The sequence below is a fragment of the Pseudochaenichthys georgianus genome, chromosome 16 (assembly GCF_902827115.2).
Source record: "Pseudochaenichthys georgianus chromosome 16, fPseGeo1.2, whole genome shotgun sequence".
Classification (NCBI taxonomy): domain Eukaryota; kingdom Metazoa; phylum Chordata; class Actinopteri; order Perciformes; family Channichthyidae; genus Pseudochaenichthys; species Pseudochaenichthys georgianus.
This window is the reverse complement of record NC_047518.2, coordinates 28,473,074-28,489,489: the sequence shown is the minus strand read 5'-3', so window position 1 is coordinate 28,489,489 and position 16,416 is coordinate 28,473,074. Positions and strand designations below refer to the sequence as shown.

The following is a 16,416-nucleotide window of genomic DNA, read 5'->3' as shown; positions in this document are numbered from 1 at the left end:
CCCTATTTATTCTCGTATAGGCATATTTACAAGTGCTTACAAATTATTTGTAGGAAGAAAAATGAGTATGATGTCACCATAACTTTACAGCTCTATTATAACAATACCCAGTATTGCACTTCTATAACATCCTACTATCTTCTGGAAAGTTTTCCACACAATTTTGGAGTTTTTCCATTGGTGCTTTCTAAAAAGTTCTAAAAAACCAACAGCTGACAAAGTGAGGAGGCCTTTTCTATAATAACTGTATATGCTTTAACGTTGAGGTTTTCATGAATTGCAATCAAAGCACTGAGCCCAAAACGTGGAAAACTAGTGCACACTAAGGGTGACAATAATGTCCTTCTCTCTTTCAGAAACAGAGGCTGTAACTAGTGCCTGCTACCTGAGGACAGCTTCCCTTCCCCTCCTCCTCACCCTCGTCCTCCTCCTGCTGACTACCTGACTTCCTCGTCCGTCCGCACCGCTGACCCGCACCCCCCGGCCCGAGAGATATTACTCAGACGGTCAATTTACACAACGCATTCTCCGTTCGGACAGTGAATGACGCAATGTGTTCTCTGCCAAGTTGCTGCAGATGACACATTGTGGCTGGTTTACCTGTGAAAATCCAGAAGAATTTTTTTTCGTCTTTTTCTAGAACGGGGCCACAGTGACTCAGGGACCGAAACGCTGGATCACAGTGATTAATTTCTTTCACCCTAAGTGTATAGTAACACAGAATATTACACATGGAGCTATGAGACTCATGACTCTGATGCCAGATAACATTGAGTCTGTCAGGACACGTTCCAAACAAGTTTTTCCTCTCCCGTTTTAGTTCAGTTCCTCATGTTCTGCTTTTTGTGTTGTATTTTCTTATTTTTTGAGTACCTGCCTCATGGTAAAAAGTGACCAAATTAAAACACTACTGTACTGAATGGCTCAGGTTGAGGTTAAATCAGTTAGCTGGGGACTTTTATTATTTTCTTCATATTGTTAGACAAACATAACTGACACATTTTTTTAAGTTTAAGAAAAAGATAATTAAGATCAATTCATCAACAAATGTATAGATTTTGGAAATAAAGGTATTTAGGAGGAAATTAGGAATGATTAGTCAACTGGGGCTGCTGCGCCCCCTACTGGGATCAAACTGGTTTAACTGGAGTTGGACTGGGTTGGCCTTAAACTTAAACGTGAACTCTATATTGCGGTCCTGTGAGGTAACAACGGGACCTGGGACAGAGTTAGTCCTCTTTGATTGGACCCCATGTTGTTCTCCTTCTCTACTCCTCTCTGCTTCAGAATATAGCACAGAACAGAGGGGTTTATGGGTAAAGAGGGAGCATCAGCGCGCCTTGCTCCACTGAACACGCTGCGGAGGCTGATTTGTCGATGCCCCCTGGTTTTTACACATCCTTGATTTTAGGTTTAACTGTATAGTTAATATATTCTGCAAAATTAAGATGTATTAACCGCACAAAAAATAAGAGCGGATCTCTGATAGTCAAGTGCAGAAATCAGACAAAATGTATATTCTGGTAAAGGATGTGTTGCGTTTGTTTTTTTCATATGCTCTGCTACAATGTAGTTTCACAGGTAAATTGATATCATGTTATTTTTGCCAAATATTTTTCTTTAAATAAATTGATTGTCCTGGATTAAGAAAAAGATATCAGAAAAAAACATGACTTTAAAAATGTAAATGAACAGCATAGTTGTTTATTTTTCTTTGAAATTAAATGAATTTTATATATTTATAAATTTACATAATTATTCCCCCACAATATTTGAATGACTTGAGGTCAGAAAATGTATAGGTAATTGTTTTTTGTTCTTAAATGTTTTATTCTATCTTTAAACTACATTGTTAGCACTTAATATATGCTCCTATCACACCAGTCATGCTATTGTTTTTTTAAATGTTAATTTCCTAAATGGGTGATACAAGTTATGTTTGAAGATGTGTTAAATAACTTCAGTGTAGGATTTTACAATCATGTACAACTAGGAATGTGTTTTTGATATCTTGTGACATCTAAGTGTTTGTTTAACGTGTTCTTCTTTCACATTTTAGTGAAGAATGTAGCTTCTTCTGTGAAGAGCCAATTGCAATCTGAGCCTTTTTTTACGTGGCAAGACAACAAAAATAAATATGGTTGCATTTAAAGGCTTCAAGTTGATCATCATTTAACTTTTGAAAGTATTTATGTTTTAACAGCAAGTCTCCGTGAAGACACACAAGCATACTCACAGCTTTATTTGCGGAACACACACACGTCCAGTGTAATACACATGGGTATAGAGATAAGGAGACTTCAGGGACTTTAAATGACCTTGTGGTGCAAGAGGCCATTGTAATGTGAGTAACTTAGTGGAATATTGAGCTGAGTTTTTATCTATGGGCACTGGGCAGCCGAAGCCCGATAAGACTCCAATAGACTCCCGGTATTAATAGACCCTGAAGCATCATTGCCAATACATCAACCTAAAAGTAGCTAACTGCATTCATTTTCAGTAATTAAAAAAACACAGTTTCAACACAGAACTGAATACAGAGCAAGACAACATTTTGTGTAGTTTTAAAAAATATATAGTGTACATCCAGATAAGCTGTAAATGCATTTCCATTTATGTAGGCTGTAATGTAGCCTCTTGTGAAGCCAGAAAGGCAATTTCCTGGATAATAGGGCTAATGCTGCTATTTCATGGTTTATGATCTCTTTTGATGACATGTTTGTCACTGTTGAGGCATATGATGAGCTGGCTATGATTTTGACCTTCACAAAGACATTTCCAAAGCCTATGTTTTCCTTCTTTTTCACTGTGAATAATGACGTAAGCATGCTGAAATCAGCAGAAAGTGAGGAGGTACTTTTAGACTTGTGTCAAAGGAAAAGGACTTAAAAAGCAGCAGCAGTGTCCATTTCCATTTTAGTGTGTAAAATATGTATGACTTTTTATTTCAGCAGAAGCATGCACAAACCAAAGCTTTTACATGATTATGTGATATTGAGTTTTGAAAAAAAGAAAATGTTTTATCTTTGATTCTAGGATATGCTTGAACAGTCAACATTTCTGAATTTCTTTGGACTTAACAATGTTGATGTTTTCATTCGGCTGTGTATCAATACCAAAGCTGGAACCAAACTCGACCTCCAAAATAAACGTTGTAATTATGGACAGATGTTGCCATAATGTATATATTTAGATCTAGAAGATCGTGAAAATGCAACGTCAAAGCTTCCTGCACGGCCTTTTGTGGCGACAGTGATCATAAACAATTTCTGGGATGACATATTTAGTTTTTAACTATCTGTCTGACTAAAGTGTTCCATATCCATATTTGCAGCTGGTGTTTTCCACCAATGACACTGTAATTAGACTGTATCACATTTCAACACGGCAAACTGGCTTATATTCTTGGATTGCCGGTGTTGATTACATCTCAGAATACAAAACTCTGGCTATTAATAGAGTCAAACAATGCTTATAAAGCTATATTATAATTACTTGCACCTGCTGAAATAAGTTTAAAGATGTATGTCTGGTTAAGTTTCAAACATTTCCAAGGTACCATGTTTCTTTCTTCTTAGAGTTTAACAGGGATTACATGAACGAGATGCATGCTGCTTCCGCCTTTCCTTGAATTTTGTATGATTTAATTTCAATGTTGAGAGCTTCTTAGCTGGTAATTGACACCTTGAGCAATCTTCTTGTAAATTCTGTTGCTGTATATTTAACATATTTCAGAATCAGGGTGAATTGAGGTCAGAGGACGTCCCCGATGCTGGAAGTGTCCTTCTAAAGACTTAAGAAAAGAAAATTACAATTCCCTAATCGCAGGGCAGTGGAGATGGCATTCTTTGGCCATTCTCTATGAGCTACCTTCACATTGGAAAACACATGCAAGGATTGTAAAAATAAACTGCAGTTTTTGCCGCAGTCAATGGGACACATTTTTGGACTTCATTCATGTTGTTATGTTTTCACTGAGATGGGGCTATGACCTATGATTATGAATGTTATTATTATTATGAATGTTATTGTAGGGCCGAGCCAATTTCAAAAGGTTCCACTGATCTTTTCTCAAATATAAGTTGTCATTTAGGCTCATAACTGCCAATATCCAAAAAATACTTTTTTGTTACAACCTTTTGCATCAGGAAATGGGACTGAATAACTGTTAACTGTCTGAAATCTCCTCAATCTATAAAACACCTCCAGGAATAAAAAAGCTCTGATTTACAGGAAAACATTTTGATTTTCTGTTGGAACAAAAATCACACTCGCATATCTGCATTGAGGGTTATTTACTCCTCAAGGTAAAGTCTCAGGTAGGTGTGTGTGTGTGTGTGTGTGTGTGTGTGTGTGTGTGTGTGTGTGTGTGTGTGTGTGTGAGTGTGTGTGTGTGTGTGTGTGTGTGTGTGTGTGTGTGTGTGTGTGTGTGTGTGTGTGTGTGTGTGTGTGTGTGTGCGCGTGCAATATCATATAGTACTGCCCAAGACCTCTGAATGTTATCAAGATCGAGAACTATTCTAAAGTCGCCACCGATCAGTGAAGTGTCACATGACATCTCTTGCACATATTGCGTCTACTTTTTCAATACTTTATAATGAGATTCGGTATATATTTCTCGGTTGAATATTTGACCCTTCATGCAGTGGAGAGTAAAAGACTGACTTAAGATGCTAAATCTTTGGAGCAGACTCTCCACATAAACGCCTTTAGAGTCTTCAGGATTCAGTTTAAGAATATCCCTTTAATTTATTCTGGGAGGTTTCACTTCACTTGTTTCCCAAGCTGCTCGCTATATACCACACTTATTTTATATAAAGGTAAAACATTGGAAGCCATGCAACTGCAATTATAGAAAAATAATGTAGGTGTAGTAATTGTGCAGATGCAGCAACCCCAACGCTTTAAAGCTCAAGTGGTGTAATTATTGAATTGTTAAATATAAAATGAACTAGTTTAAAAAGTTGAATCTAATGACAAAAGACAGCCCAAAACTTCCACAAAAAAAATCAAGTTTCATCTCATTCATCAAACTGAAGCTCCAAAATGTCACCCAAGATCATTTAAAATAAATGTATCTATTTAAAGACACATTAGCATTTACTGAAGATGTCACATTACAACACACCCGCTTTTAAGTAATTTGTTTAGTTTTGAACCCTATTTATTTGATTATATTTATATGAACTGATTTACTTCATCTTTAACATGAGTTCTGTTAAAAGCAAAAAATGGTTTATGGTATTGCTGAATGTATTTTGTGTGTAAGACTTTGGGTTGTGAGAACCTCTGAGGATTATCTTTGAATGCTTTTACAGTGTTGATGAATCGGTGTTCTATTTCATTTCCAGGTAATGCTTAATAGTCAGGGTTTGTATTTCCTCTTCGGGTGTAGGCAGAGTTTGTTTGTTCTATATAAAAATCCAAACCAACCGCAACTGCTTGGCTCGTATTCACATCCTTTCCACGTGTCAGGTAGCCAATAACAATGTAATTATTTCTGCTGTGTGCTCACAAAGCAGCTACCGGTGGGTCACACAGTCTGTGATGAATGTGGAAAGACCAGAGTATAACAAGCAGAGAAAAAAACACATTACTTGTTAAACTCAGGCAAGAGCATTTTCAATAGATACATCAAAAAACATGGCAATCTTTTCGTGAATGTGTTATTTTTCAAACTCATTATGCACAAAAAAGAAACCAAAGAACGCTCTGAAAAACATTCCCTGTACCGACTTTTTAAAGTAAAAAGATAAACGAGATGTCATCTAAAAGAGGTAAATATACATACATATTATTTCCATGCCTGATTTAGCATATTTTAATCAGTTTAAACATTAAATTGGCCTCAGACAAGCCAAGGCAGGACCTTCTTATCTTTAAAAACAGGAATCAGATGTATTTGCTGAGCCTTACGTGTAAAACATCTGTTATATGTCTAACACCCTGCACCATGTTTAAGTTATGGCTGTTGAGTGCAAACGAGCTCCAGTTGAGTTGAGCTGAGCTGAATTTCTCTCATCAGTTTTTCCGCATGCTGGTTCAGGCTTCACAGACCCTGGCCCTTTACATTAAAGCAAGCTCGCTGTGTGAAAGGCGTTTTCTAAATGCAGCCCATGTGTGCGGCTGCGAGCAGGGGGTATTGGTTGTGTCTGCCGGACAGCAAGCTGTGACAAATTTAGAATTATGAAACCAGCCTTTATTTGAACGCACCAAAACCAGACACAAACAAGCTGTCAGTCACACTTCATGTAGCAGCAAAGCAAAGCAGCCTCCTTCCTCATTCTCTCTTCCTTCCTTCTTTTCTTTCCCTCCTACTTTCATCACCTTTAATGTGTGACACTTTGATACTGAACATCCTATTTCCCGTGTTCTGGTCGGTTGGCTTTACATGCAGATGGTTTTGTAATTTGCATAGACTCAAAGGTCTCCCTTCTCTCCTGATGCTTTCTGACAACGCAGTGTCTATTCATCCTCTGTGTTAAGCATCCCTCCTAGGACATCGCCTGAATTGCTGTCTCATGCTGCTTCAAGTCTCGTTTTACACCGCAGGAACTGCTGAGGAGTTGGATTAGGAACATATTTCTTTAGAGGAAAGCAACACAATCACCAGGGCAGGCTTGCATCCAAACTGGATAGTTCTCTCCCATATCAAAGGTTTTCACATGTTTTTGTACAAAGCCACACCGAGTCATGCTGAGAACATATCACACACACACGGTCACACAGTTAGCTCTGTGGAATCTGTTGTACTGAAGAGTCCCACCTGGAGACAGACACTGGGGTGTTTCATCAGAAAAGTGAATTATGGTCCGAATGACAAGAGGGGAACTCTGATCCCCTTTAGTGGCTGCTGTAATCATACGTTTATACTAGCCCACCTAAAATCTATCTTTGGAGAGCCAATTAAGTTTAAATATGCACAAGAGAAAAAATAAATAGCCACTTTGTTTATTCCTGCTCGTTCCACTTTGTCTCAAATGACACAAAAGTTGCTGTATCGGTATTTAAAATAGTGTTTGTTTGCAGTTTTGTATATTTCAAACAGACCTTGTTTCAAAAGCACAGCCGTGTGAAATTAAAAGATAACATCTTCATAAATATGGAGTTGTGGGTCTCGCACAAAAGAAAGTATTTTAGTACAGATACTTTTAGGCTCCAAGTCAATACCCATATCCTCAACAGAGACGTCTTTCTGACTAAGTCTTCCGGTTCAAAATCAGAACATCATTTTGAAATTCATAAAATGGACTGACCAAAGATCCTGAGTCATAATACACAGGAAAGGCAGCGAGGAAGGAAGTGTGATGACTAGATAATGTGAATAAAGTTGTGAATCCAAAATGACATGAAGGATGAAACAGGCAAGTGAGAGGGATGAGTGACAACTTTGGAAGACAAAATAACAAAGAACAAGGTAACAAACTTTAAAAAACAAAATGCAGATGTGACTTCTCAAATACAGCATTAGAGAAAAAACATTAAAGTGCTTTCTACTGCAACCTTGTAGTCAAGAAAGATGATAATGTGCCCTTTAGTTCCCTTCAAGTAGAGAAAATGTGATGCAGTGCCATAAAGGCTTCCCTACATGCTAAGGTCTTTTGTTGGTGCTGGTGCCCTTTGATTTGCTTTTCCCTCCCCTGGTGACAACACAAAATATAGTTCTGTGTCATGAATCGTAATCATTTTTATTGGAGTTTTCTTTGTGATTTATAAAATATTGGAAAATTCTTTCTCTTTGGACCTTGAAGATTTAGAAATAAGGAGAAGTTAAGATGAGAAATCACACAAACGTCTCATTGACATCTGTAAATGTGACAGTTGCCAGAAACCATTAGAGGTCACAGGTCAAAGGTTGGGAATCCCTGATGGTAGTCAAATAATGTTATGCTTTTTAAGGTAAATTCTTAAATTAACTCATATTTTTAGCTGACAGATGTATCTAGAAGAGTATAGGAATATGAAAAGGAACAACAACTAGAATTATGCTATATGTCCATCTGAATGTTACTTAAAAATACAATATTTGAGTAAATAAGTTGTTTATCTCCACAACTAGGGCAAATAACATGTAGGTAATAGTCCTCAGACAAAGACTATGGGCTTCAAGTGATGTCAACAAAGTAGGCCTAACATATTGTAGGGGCATAAAGCCTATACTTGCATTACAGCATTATACACACTTATTATTACATTATACTTATAAAGGCTGCCCTTTAAGTTGAAAAAGGGGAGCAACTCCGACACATTGTAAGTCTATATGACTTTAATTTTCTTCCACTCGAACATCATTCCAGACAATGTCCCGGTGTTTTTACCGCACCAGCAAAACACACACACCATTACATTTCTGCTGTTATTATGAAGCCTCTGCTCATTGTCTCTTTTATTACTGTTATTATTAATAAATCAAGCAAGCCGTGAAGCCCGGACAGATAAGTTAGGGGGTATGGGGGCCGGGCTGGAGGAGGTAATTGTCGGTGTAACAGTGTGTGCTACCCCGCGGTGGCCTCGTAAACGACCCGCTTTATTAGATCGGCCGGTATCGATCCGCGCTCCGCCGCGTTGACTAATCTCCAGGCGGGGAGAGAGAGGGCGGATCGATGGGCCTGGATTCAATCATGTCTGAAAACAGAGACGGTAATTTATTGTAATCACGTGTGCTAAATGGAGAAAAAGTGAGAACAACGCGCCCGTGAGGTGCTCAAAGAGAACTGCAGCATCAGGGTGGAGGTTTTCCAGAGAAGATATGCTCCATTAAATAACTTGTAGTGTGTAAATATGGATATTCAGCAAGACACAGGAGTCAATAAGAGACTGACAGTTGACCTTCAGTTCTCTACATGCTGCTGCAAACTGGGTTCTCACCTTGACAGAAAATGTGTTCACAATACTAATACATTTTTTAGAGGCTGTCTTTCTTGTATTCAATTTAGAAATAAGACAAATGGATTCATGAATAAGAAAAACCAAGAGCAATATTGAAAGCCCTGCACACCACTCTCTATATGAGAGACTCCTCTTAAAATAGAGACATGACAATGGAAAATGATGACAAAGACTGATGTTTTATTGAAGAGCTCAGAGAGCCATCACTTAAGGCTCAAACTCACATGTATAAACAAATAGCAGACGCACATAGACTTCTTTAACAATTTCATTCTGAAGGTATTCCGCAAATATTCACATGAATACTTTATAGAAAGGTCCATGTTTAGTTTTGTGACCTGTGTGTGTGTGTGTGTGTGTGTGTGTGTGTGTGTGTGTGTGTGTGTGTGTGTGTGTGTGTGTGTGTGTGTGTGTGTGTGTGTGTGTGTGTGTGTGTGTGTGTGTGTGTGTGTGTGTGTGTGTGTGTGTGTGTGTGTGTGTGTGTGTGTGTGTGTGTGTGTGTGTGTTACAATATCTGAAAACCTTCCTCAGCAACAGGTGAAACAGTGCAAAGTGTGACTACATCAGAGGCGGGAGTTTCGCTCCTCTTCTTCGTTCTCCAGGAGGTAGGCCGCCCTGTATCGCGTCACCCCCCTCTCATCCACCATCTGGAGGGAGGCATTGCGACAGCTGTTGACCATACTGCCCAGAGAAGTGTACCTGCAGGTCCGACAGAGACATTTAATACAGAGGATGATTGTACACTTCTGCTGTGAACAATGGAGGATGCAGAAAGTGGTAAAAGTTGAATGTGTTCTTACCCTTTATCATAGAGAATACAGTAGGGAACATATAACGTCCTCATGAACGACCAGATGTCATGATAAGTCCAGTCCTGAGGAGTGTTGAACGACATTGAATTGGTTTGTGATTGATTCATGATTTGTTCAAAGAAATGACTATACTGTAGCCACTCCAAAAGAATGTACCATTTCTAAATAAATAAGCAAATCTAAAAGGAGAAAACATATTTGTGTTCAATATTTGTTGAGAATTTCTCACAGAGGTGTTCATTCATACATGTTTTGGGGGGTTGTAATGGATATCATTACAGGTGTATCTGTTATTTGTGGCGAAGGTGGCAAAAATATTCATAGAATCTTTTAAAGCCTCACAAACGTGCCATTACTGCAGGGTTGTTGAATCGCATTAAGCTGAGCAGGTGGTGTGATATTTTGTTCAGCCTGTGGATCTGCACTCTGAAACTTCAGTCAAGATGACAAATCACATTAAGTGTAACAAGGGGAAATTGCTTGGCTGGAGCAGTGAAAACAGATTTGTATTACCAGTCAAAAAGCAGTTTTCCTGCAGCACTATATACACTAACTTGAAGAATGGAGGGACACTGAAAGACTGATTGTTTTTGTTTTTTTTATAATAAATGTCTGCAGATGCTCTTAAGATAAGGGCAATGTGTATTTTTCATTTAAATGCATTAGCTGATATTGTTTTTGGTGGATTCTCCTAGACCCTGGTGCATGATATGAATGCATGATAAAAATAGTGAATATCTAATAAGAGAAAAAATACCAGGACATAATGAAACCTTATATCTATGTAACATATGTATGTATGTGTGTGAGTCTCACTAGTAATGGGTTGACTCTCATGTAGTCGGGCCAGCCGGGGTCAGTGGGACACATGGCTGTGAGTGTGTGTGAGTAGGGGTCAGTCCTCCTGGTCCCCATCAGGACGGCCTTCAGCTCCGGCCTCCTCTCCTGCACCTCGCTCAGCGCCTGCCGAATACTGCCCTCCACTGAGATGATCTCCAAGTCATATCTACAGGACACACATGGCAGAATAATGACCTGCTGTAGTGAAACATGGAGGATTAGGACACGTTTTTGACCAGAGACACAACTATTAAGACTTGTAACAGCTGCTGACTCCTATTTATAATATATATACAAAAACCAGCTGAAAAGTCTTTAGCAGTGTAAAATAGTGTAGATGGATGGTTCACCTTTTTATTGTGTCCTGAAGGAATCTCTCCATCTCTGGGAATGGAGAGACGATACGGATATACAGAGCTTTCACCTTGTCTTTACCATCTGGAAAACGCCTGAGAGTGGCAGGAGGAGAAAAATGGGTCATTAAAAAAAGCCACAGAAAGACATTAGATGTTTATCGTTATCACCATCACTATCTGCCACGACATTTCTAATACAGGTCAAGAAAAGTCCAAACACTCAGTCTCAGTCTAGTAGCTGCTAAACTCATTTTCTTCTTCATTACTTCTAGCAGTGATGCCCCCCTGAGTAGAAGTGGTATCATTATGTTTTTAATTTGACTCTCTGTTTCATCTCATCTCTCTGAGGTGATTTGTTTTGTCCTGATTAAATCTTCCCTGCCCCTAAACGTTCTAATTGTCTCACCCCGTCCTCTGCCCTCCTGTTACCGTTTCAGCGCTGCGTGGTAGAGATGGAGCAGCGCCGTGCAGTCTTTGCCTCCGTTGAAGCCGGCGCAGACCTCCTCTGTGGAATACTGATCCAGAGCAGCCTCTATCGTTTTCAGTGCACACATAACTTTGTCACCCAGTGGTGTGCCTGTGGGGAATTAAATGAAATGTGACGTCAAAGTTTTACAGTTTCAATATAATGTATCCCTTGGTCTTATGTACAATTCAAAAATAAAACCCTGTTTGTCCTTTGTCTCATCATATTAATTCTATTTTCTTTCCTCTAATATAGTTTTAATACTCGCTCTGATTTTACAGCGATAATTACTTTAACAATTTTGCATCATTTATTGGTCCCAATCGGTCCCAATAAGTGTTAAGTATAAGAGTTCTCTGCAATATTCACTTTATATTAACTTAACTTAGTTTTACAATCACCCTCCACCAGAGGTAGGAAGTAGTGGAGTACAAATACTTCATATCAGTACTTTACTCCACTATTTATTTTTCTGACGACTTTTTACTTTTACTTCTTACAATTTAACACAAATACCTGTACTTTTTACTTCTTACATTTTCAAAACAGGCTGGTTACTTTAGTTTTAATCTGTGTTTGGTGGCGTGATCTTTATTATTTAGAGTCATTGCGTGCCTATTGATTTGAACACGATCCGTGCATCCATAATTTCCTGGTCTTCTATAAAGGGCGGTTAGTTACTCTTTTCAAACAGTTGGTTGTTATGGGTACTTTTTACTTAAGTACATTTCGAAGCCCATACTTCTTTAGTTTTACTCAGTACTTTTTTTTTTTTTTAAACACGAGTATCTGTACTTCTACTTGAGTAAAGGATGTGTGCACTTCTGCCATCTCTGCGCCCCACCACCCTCTGTCTCCCCCTCACCGCTGTTGGCCAGCGCGTACACCTCAGTCGTGGCGATGGACACCGGGTCAGTGACTAAGGGCACCACGGTCCCCTTGGGCAGCTCGTCCAGCAGCTGTGTCCGCGCTTTGTCCACCTCCTCCTGGCTGTCTGAGTCCAAGACCAGCCGGACTCTGTGATAGTTGCCCAACCAATCAGGGTAGGAGCCCAGAGCCACCTTCCGGCTCCAACTAGCCTGCAGTCTGGTCAGCACATTGGCAATCACTGTTTCATCTGCGTCCACAAACACCTAAAAGCAAAGATCTTTAGTTCCAATACACAGTGTTCAGGTGGATTTGTATGTATTGATGAGTACGGTCATGGTGTTACCTCATGAGTGTGAAAGGTTGTCCCTGAACCAGCAAAGAGGTGCTCCAGTCCATTGAAGGCCCTCTCCATCAGCGAGGGAATCCCAGGAAAGATATACACGTTACGCACACTGACCTGGGAAAAGATAGTGTGTTATTACCTAAAGTGTGTGTAAATGTAGTTAGTGCAAACAATTGTGTGGCAACTTCAATTTATTATTGGCACTAGGTAATCACTGATCCGTCAAACTGTTCAGTAAATATAATTAGAAATATACTACTTAACCAGTAGTAGTCCTATAGTCTTTTTATTATTAGAAAAAAGCTAGATGCAAAACAAATGAGGTGTGTATTCCTTGTATTGCTGTTTAAATGTTTGCCCCTTGTAAGAAGCTGCTTTTAAGTCCTGCAACTCTGCTAAGTGGTTGATGTTGCAATCTGTCTGAAACACAACCCCAGAACAGAAATGAACAGACTGAATAAACAACTTCCTGAAAGTTGTCAACTAAACAAAATGTATATGCACTAAAAAAAATCCAACTGATGTTAAAACACAGCACAGCAGATACATGGGATATCAGTTATAACGAAAGGGCTCTGGGGGTCAGTCAGCAGGTGGAGGGTGATGATGATACTGTACCTAATTGAGTGTTTTATGACAGCATGATCCTACTTCAAAGATCTCAGATTGATGGAAGAACTAAACTAATCCCCCTTCATCTGGCCTTCACTCACCACTGGGTAGGGCAGCAGTTGTCCAGTCTGAGGGTCAGTTCCATAGTTGAGATTGGCCGAGCGAGGCACCATGGCCAGCTTCATAGCAGCATTGTTCTTATCTGTTACACCAAAAATTTCCTCAACCAATCGGGTGAGCTCAGGGTGGGCATATAACTCTTCTTCGAACGCCAGGGCAACACTCTCTAAGGTGACATCGTCATGCGTCGGGCCTATGCCCCCTGAAGTGATGAGGTGCGTATATTTAGAAGAAAGGAGGGACACCTCGTTGGCAATGACCTCCTGTACATCTGGTATTACTGAGATGCGCTGCACAGACACCCCGAGCCTCCTTAGTGCTCGAGTCAGAAAGGCACTGTTTGTGTCCCGTGTGTAACCCTGGGAGACAAAAAGCACAAGAAGAGACACTCAGTAAGTTTCAATACAGTGTTTCCACCAAAACATTACAAAGGCTTATCAATGACTTTAAGGTTTAAATGAAATTCAATGTCTAACAGTGAGTATATTTTGAGGCTAAGACTGACACTGGACGGAATCAAAGTCTTCATGTTTAAATCATGATAATGTCATGTCAAGAAACAGTGGTGAACTTGTCATTTAAAAAAAAGAATACAGCAGCCACATCAAATAAACATCACAGGGATTGCCTGGGGATATACAATGTGGATCCTGGACTGCATAGCGGTCCAGAGAGCTGAGGCATACTGATGAATAAGGGTGTCATGTTAGTATGTTTATATTAATAAATTGATACTCTCAAAAGTGCACATTTTATTGAGATTTTATTTTAATCCAACAGCTTTCAAGGATTCTCAGTGGGATACTACCAATCATATACAGTTCAGTCGCACAAATCACAAGTAAGTATCCAACAACACTAAATCACCTTGAGAATCTCATCTCCAATGATGAGAATGGCTGCAGTGGGACCGTCCCCATTGGCTTCAGAAAAAGAACTAGATCCATGGGGGTTTGTTGACATGGTTGCTTTGGAGAGTTGAGCTGCCAGTCTCCTCACACGTACCACTGTTCTACTCAGATTGGGAAAAGCAAAGCTAGACGACAAAGAGAAAATGCTTACACACTGTTCAATAAACATGTTTACTTAATGGGTGTGTAGTGTGGTTTGCTCTATTTGCCATGTGAACAAAGCCATAAATCTCCCTGGTAATAAGCAACGCCATTTTGTCGTAGCCTACAGTAAAATACAATTTAACTTCAATTTTCAATAATCTGTCTCTGTATACTTTTAGTTGTTTTTGTGATCAACTATTGTGTTATAAGTAGAGTTCATTTTGAATCTTACGTCAACATGAGGATTCAATATGGAGTATCCCAAAATATTTCAGTTCAGGCCCTCTTCTGCATCATAACTTGTCTCCTACCAGGGAGTATCTTGGAGCCGACATGTGAAAGAGCAGATTTGTAAAAAAGGAAGGAAAAAAAAGAAGAATCTGTAAGCGCTTTGTCAACTTTAGCAGCAAAAACACGAAACAACTACTAATAATTCAATGTTAGTTGATGCACTGACTAATGTCAACAAGTTGAAAAATTATGAGTAACAATTACTATATTACACATAGTTTAGTATACCTTATATATTTGCGAGGAAAGATTTATAATTTTATAACAGGTCTAACTGTAGCCTGATTTCAATTATATGATGTAGCTGGAAGACAGTTCAGTTTCCTGATATGCATCAAAGACACGGATAAACCTTCATACTGATAGCCCAGCTATAAACTGGTGACATTGCAAGTGTTGGTCTGTCTATAAGTTGTCTGAGGCAAATTAGAAGGATTGACAAATAAGGCTGAACATGCCGATAGGAGTGAAGGAAAAACAATCTTGCGAAGAAATGCATTGAAGGGGGCTTGTGGATATAGAAAAGAGAGGAGTTTGAATGGTTAAATGGACAAGTCAGGTGCCAACTGTGTTCAGCGGTCAAAAGAGGTGACAACAACGCATAGAGTCGGTGCGAGAAAACTTTCCCTCTGTATGTAAAAATGTAGCCTTCATGTTCTTTGGACACTATGTGAAGGCTTTGCAGAAGCATGCTAATGTCTAACATATATGCACATTATAATGCGTAACACTGAATTCACGTAACAAAATAGTTCAATCAATGTCATGCCCATTTATGAAAAACGACACACATAATGGCAAATATACTTCTATGACAAATCTTAGCTAACTATAAAAGTGCCATATTTCCTTGCTAGCTTACTTATTAACCCACTATTGTTTTAGTTACTAGCAACAAGCAAGCAAAAGCGTTCAGGTACACTTACATACTGTAGTAGCTTATGTCCTGACTCTACTGCCGATTTCTCTGCCCTACCATATAGCCTATGAAGAAACACGCAATGTTGTGTCTATTATTTGTGAAACCTTATAATTAAACCCGAGGAAACTTACTCCTGAGCCGCATCTGACCTCATTACGTATCCGACAGTTTGTGGTTACATGTCACTCAAAAAGCATAGCGTTAGCAGTCCAATCACATTTAAGGAATAGTTTCCGTGAGGACTGAGAGCCAATCAAGTTTGAGAAGGTCCCTCTTAAGGGCCAGCCTTATTTTATCAACACGGAAGTAACTGAAAGATGCAAGAGTCCGTGAAGACGATGCGGAGAAATATATGTCGTTTGGCAAAAGTAAATAATATAATCAGCTTACCTTATATTAAAAAGGTACTAACGACGACTCATTTATCTGTGAGTTGACAATATCTACACTCGGATAGCATGCTGCTAACTGCTGCCAAGACTTCTTCGACTTCTTCTCTTCTGCTCAATAAAAGAAAGGGACTCTTCTGCCTCTGCTGGCTGGAGAGCAGATAACTTGAGATTTATACTGACCGTCTCAAACTTGACTATAGGTGTCGCATTGGCATTACTTATACATCGGTCTGAAACTGTATCAGTATGGTCTGAAACCACAAGTCTGCATTTTGAAATGTAGTGGATCGCTTAACTTCCACAGCACTGTCCGGCCGGAGAATACATTGATAATTGAAGATACATTATGAATAATACAAATGCATGTTAGCAGGGCTATATGAGTTATAGTCTTAATCAAAAGCCAATTTAAGTCAAAGTATTAACCAGTTATTGGCATTTGTATTAT

General features: G+C 39.1%; 2 protein-coding genes across 8 annotated transcripts in view; one reads left to right on the top strand and one right to left on the bottom strand.

Annotated features, from left to right (window-relative positions):
- Positions 1-2,152, top strand: part of LOC117461186 (ephrin-A4) — a 30,995-nt gene extending 28,843 nt beyond the window's left edge. For both annotated transcript variants that reach the window (XM_034102962.2, XM_034102961.2), the window contains one exon: positions 357-2,152. In XM_034102962.2, coding sequence (XP_033958853.1) covers positions 357-445 — 89 coding nt within the window. In that variant the 3' untranslated portion in view covers positions 446-2,152. The remainder of the gene's footprint in view (positions 1-356) is intronic.
- Positions 2,153-9,341: 7,189 nt separating this feature from the next.
- Positions 9,342-16,097, bottom strand: flad1 (flavin adenine dinucleotide synthetase 1). Of its 6 annotated transcripts, none has more exons than XM_034101498.2 (11): positions 15,967-16,097; positions 14,596-14,684; positions 14,176-14,344; positions 13,290-13,667; positions 12,577-12,690; positions 12,229-12,496; positions 11,327-11,474; positions 10,892-10,990; positions 10,518-10,707; positions 9,690-9,763; positions 9,342-9,588 (listed from the first exon to the last, which is right to left on the bottom strand). In XM_034101498.2, exons 2-11 carry the CDS (start codon positions 14,601-14,603, stop codon positions 9,453-9,455), a joined length of 1,584 nt encoding a protein of 527 aa, XP_033957389.1. In that variant the 5' UTR covers positions 14,604-14,684; positions 15,967-16,097; the 3' UTR covers positions 9,342-9,452. The 6 variants fall into 6 exon arrangements, with proteins under 6 accessions (XP_033957389.1, XP_071062256.1, XP_033957390.1 ...); XM_071206155.1 differs by lacking the exon at positions 15,967-16,097 and adding an exon at positions 15,708-15,809; XM_034101499.2 differs by lacking the exon at positions 15,967-16,097 and adding an exon at positions 15,581-15,701.
- Positions 16,098-16,416: the final 319 nt, after the last annotated feature.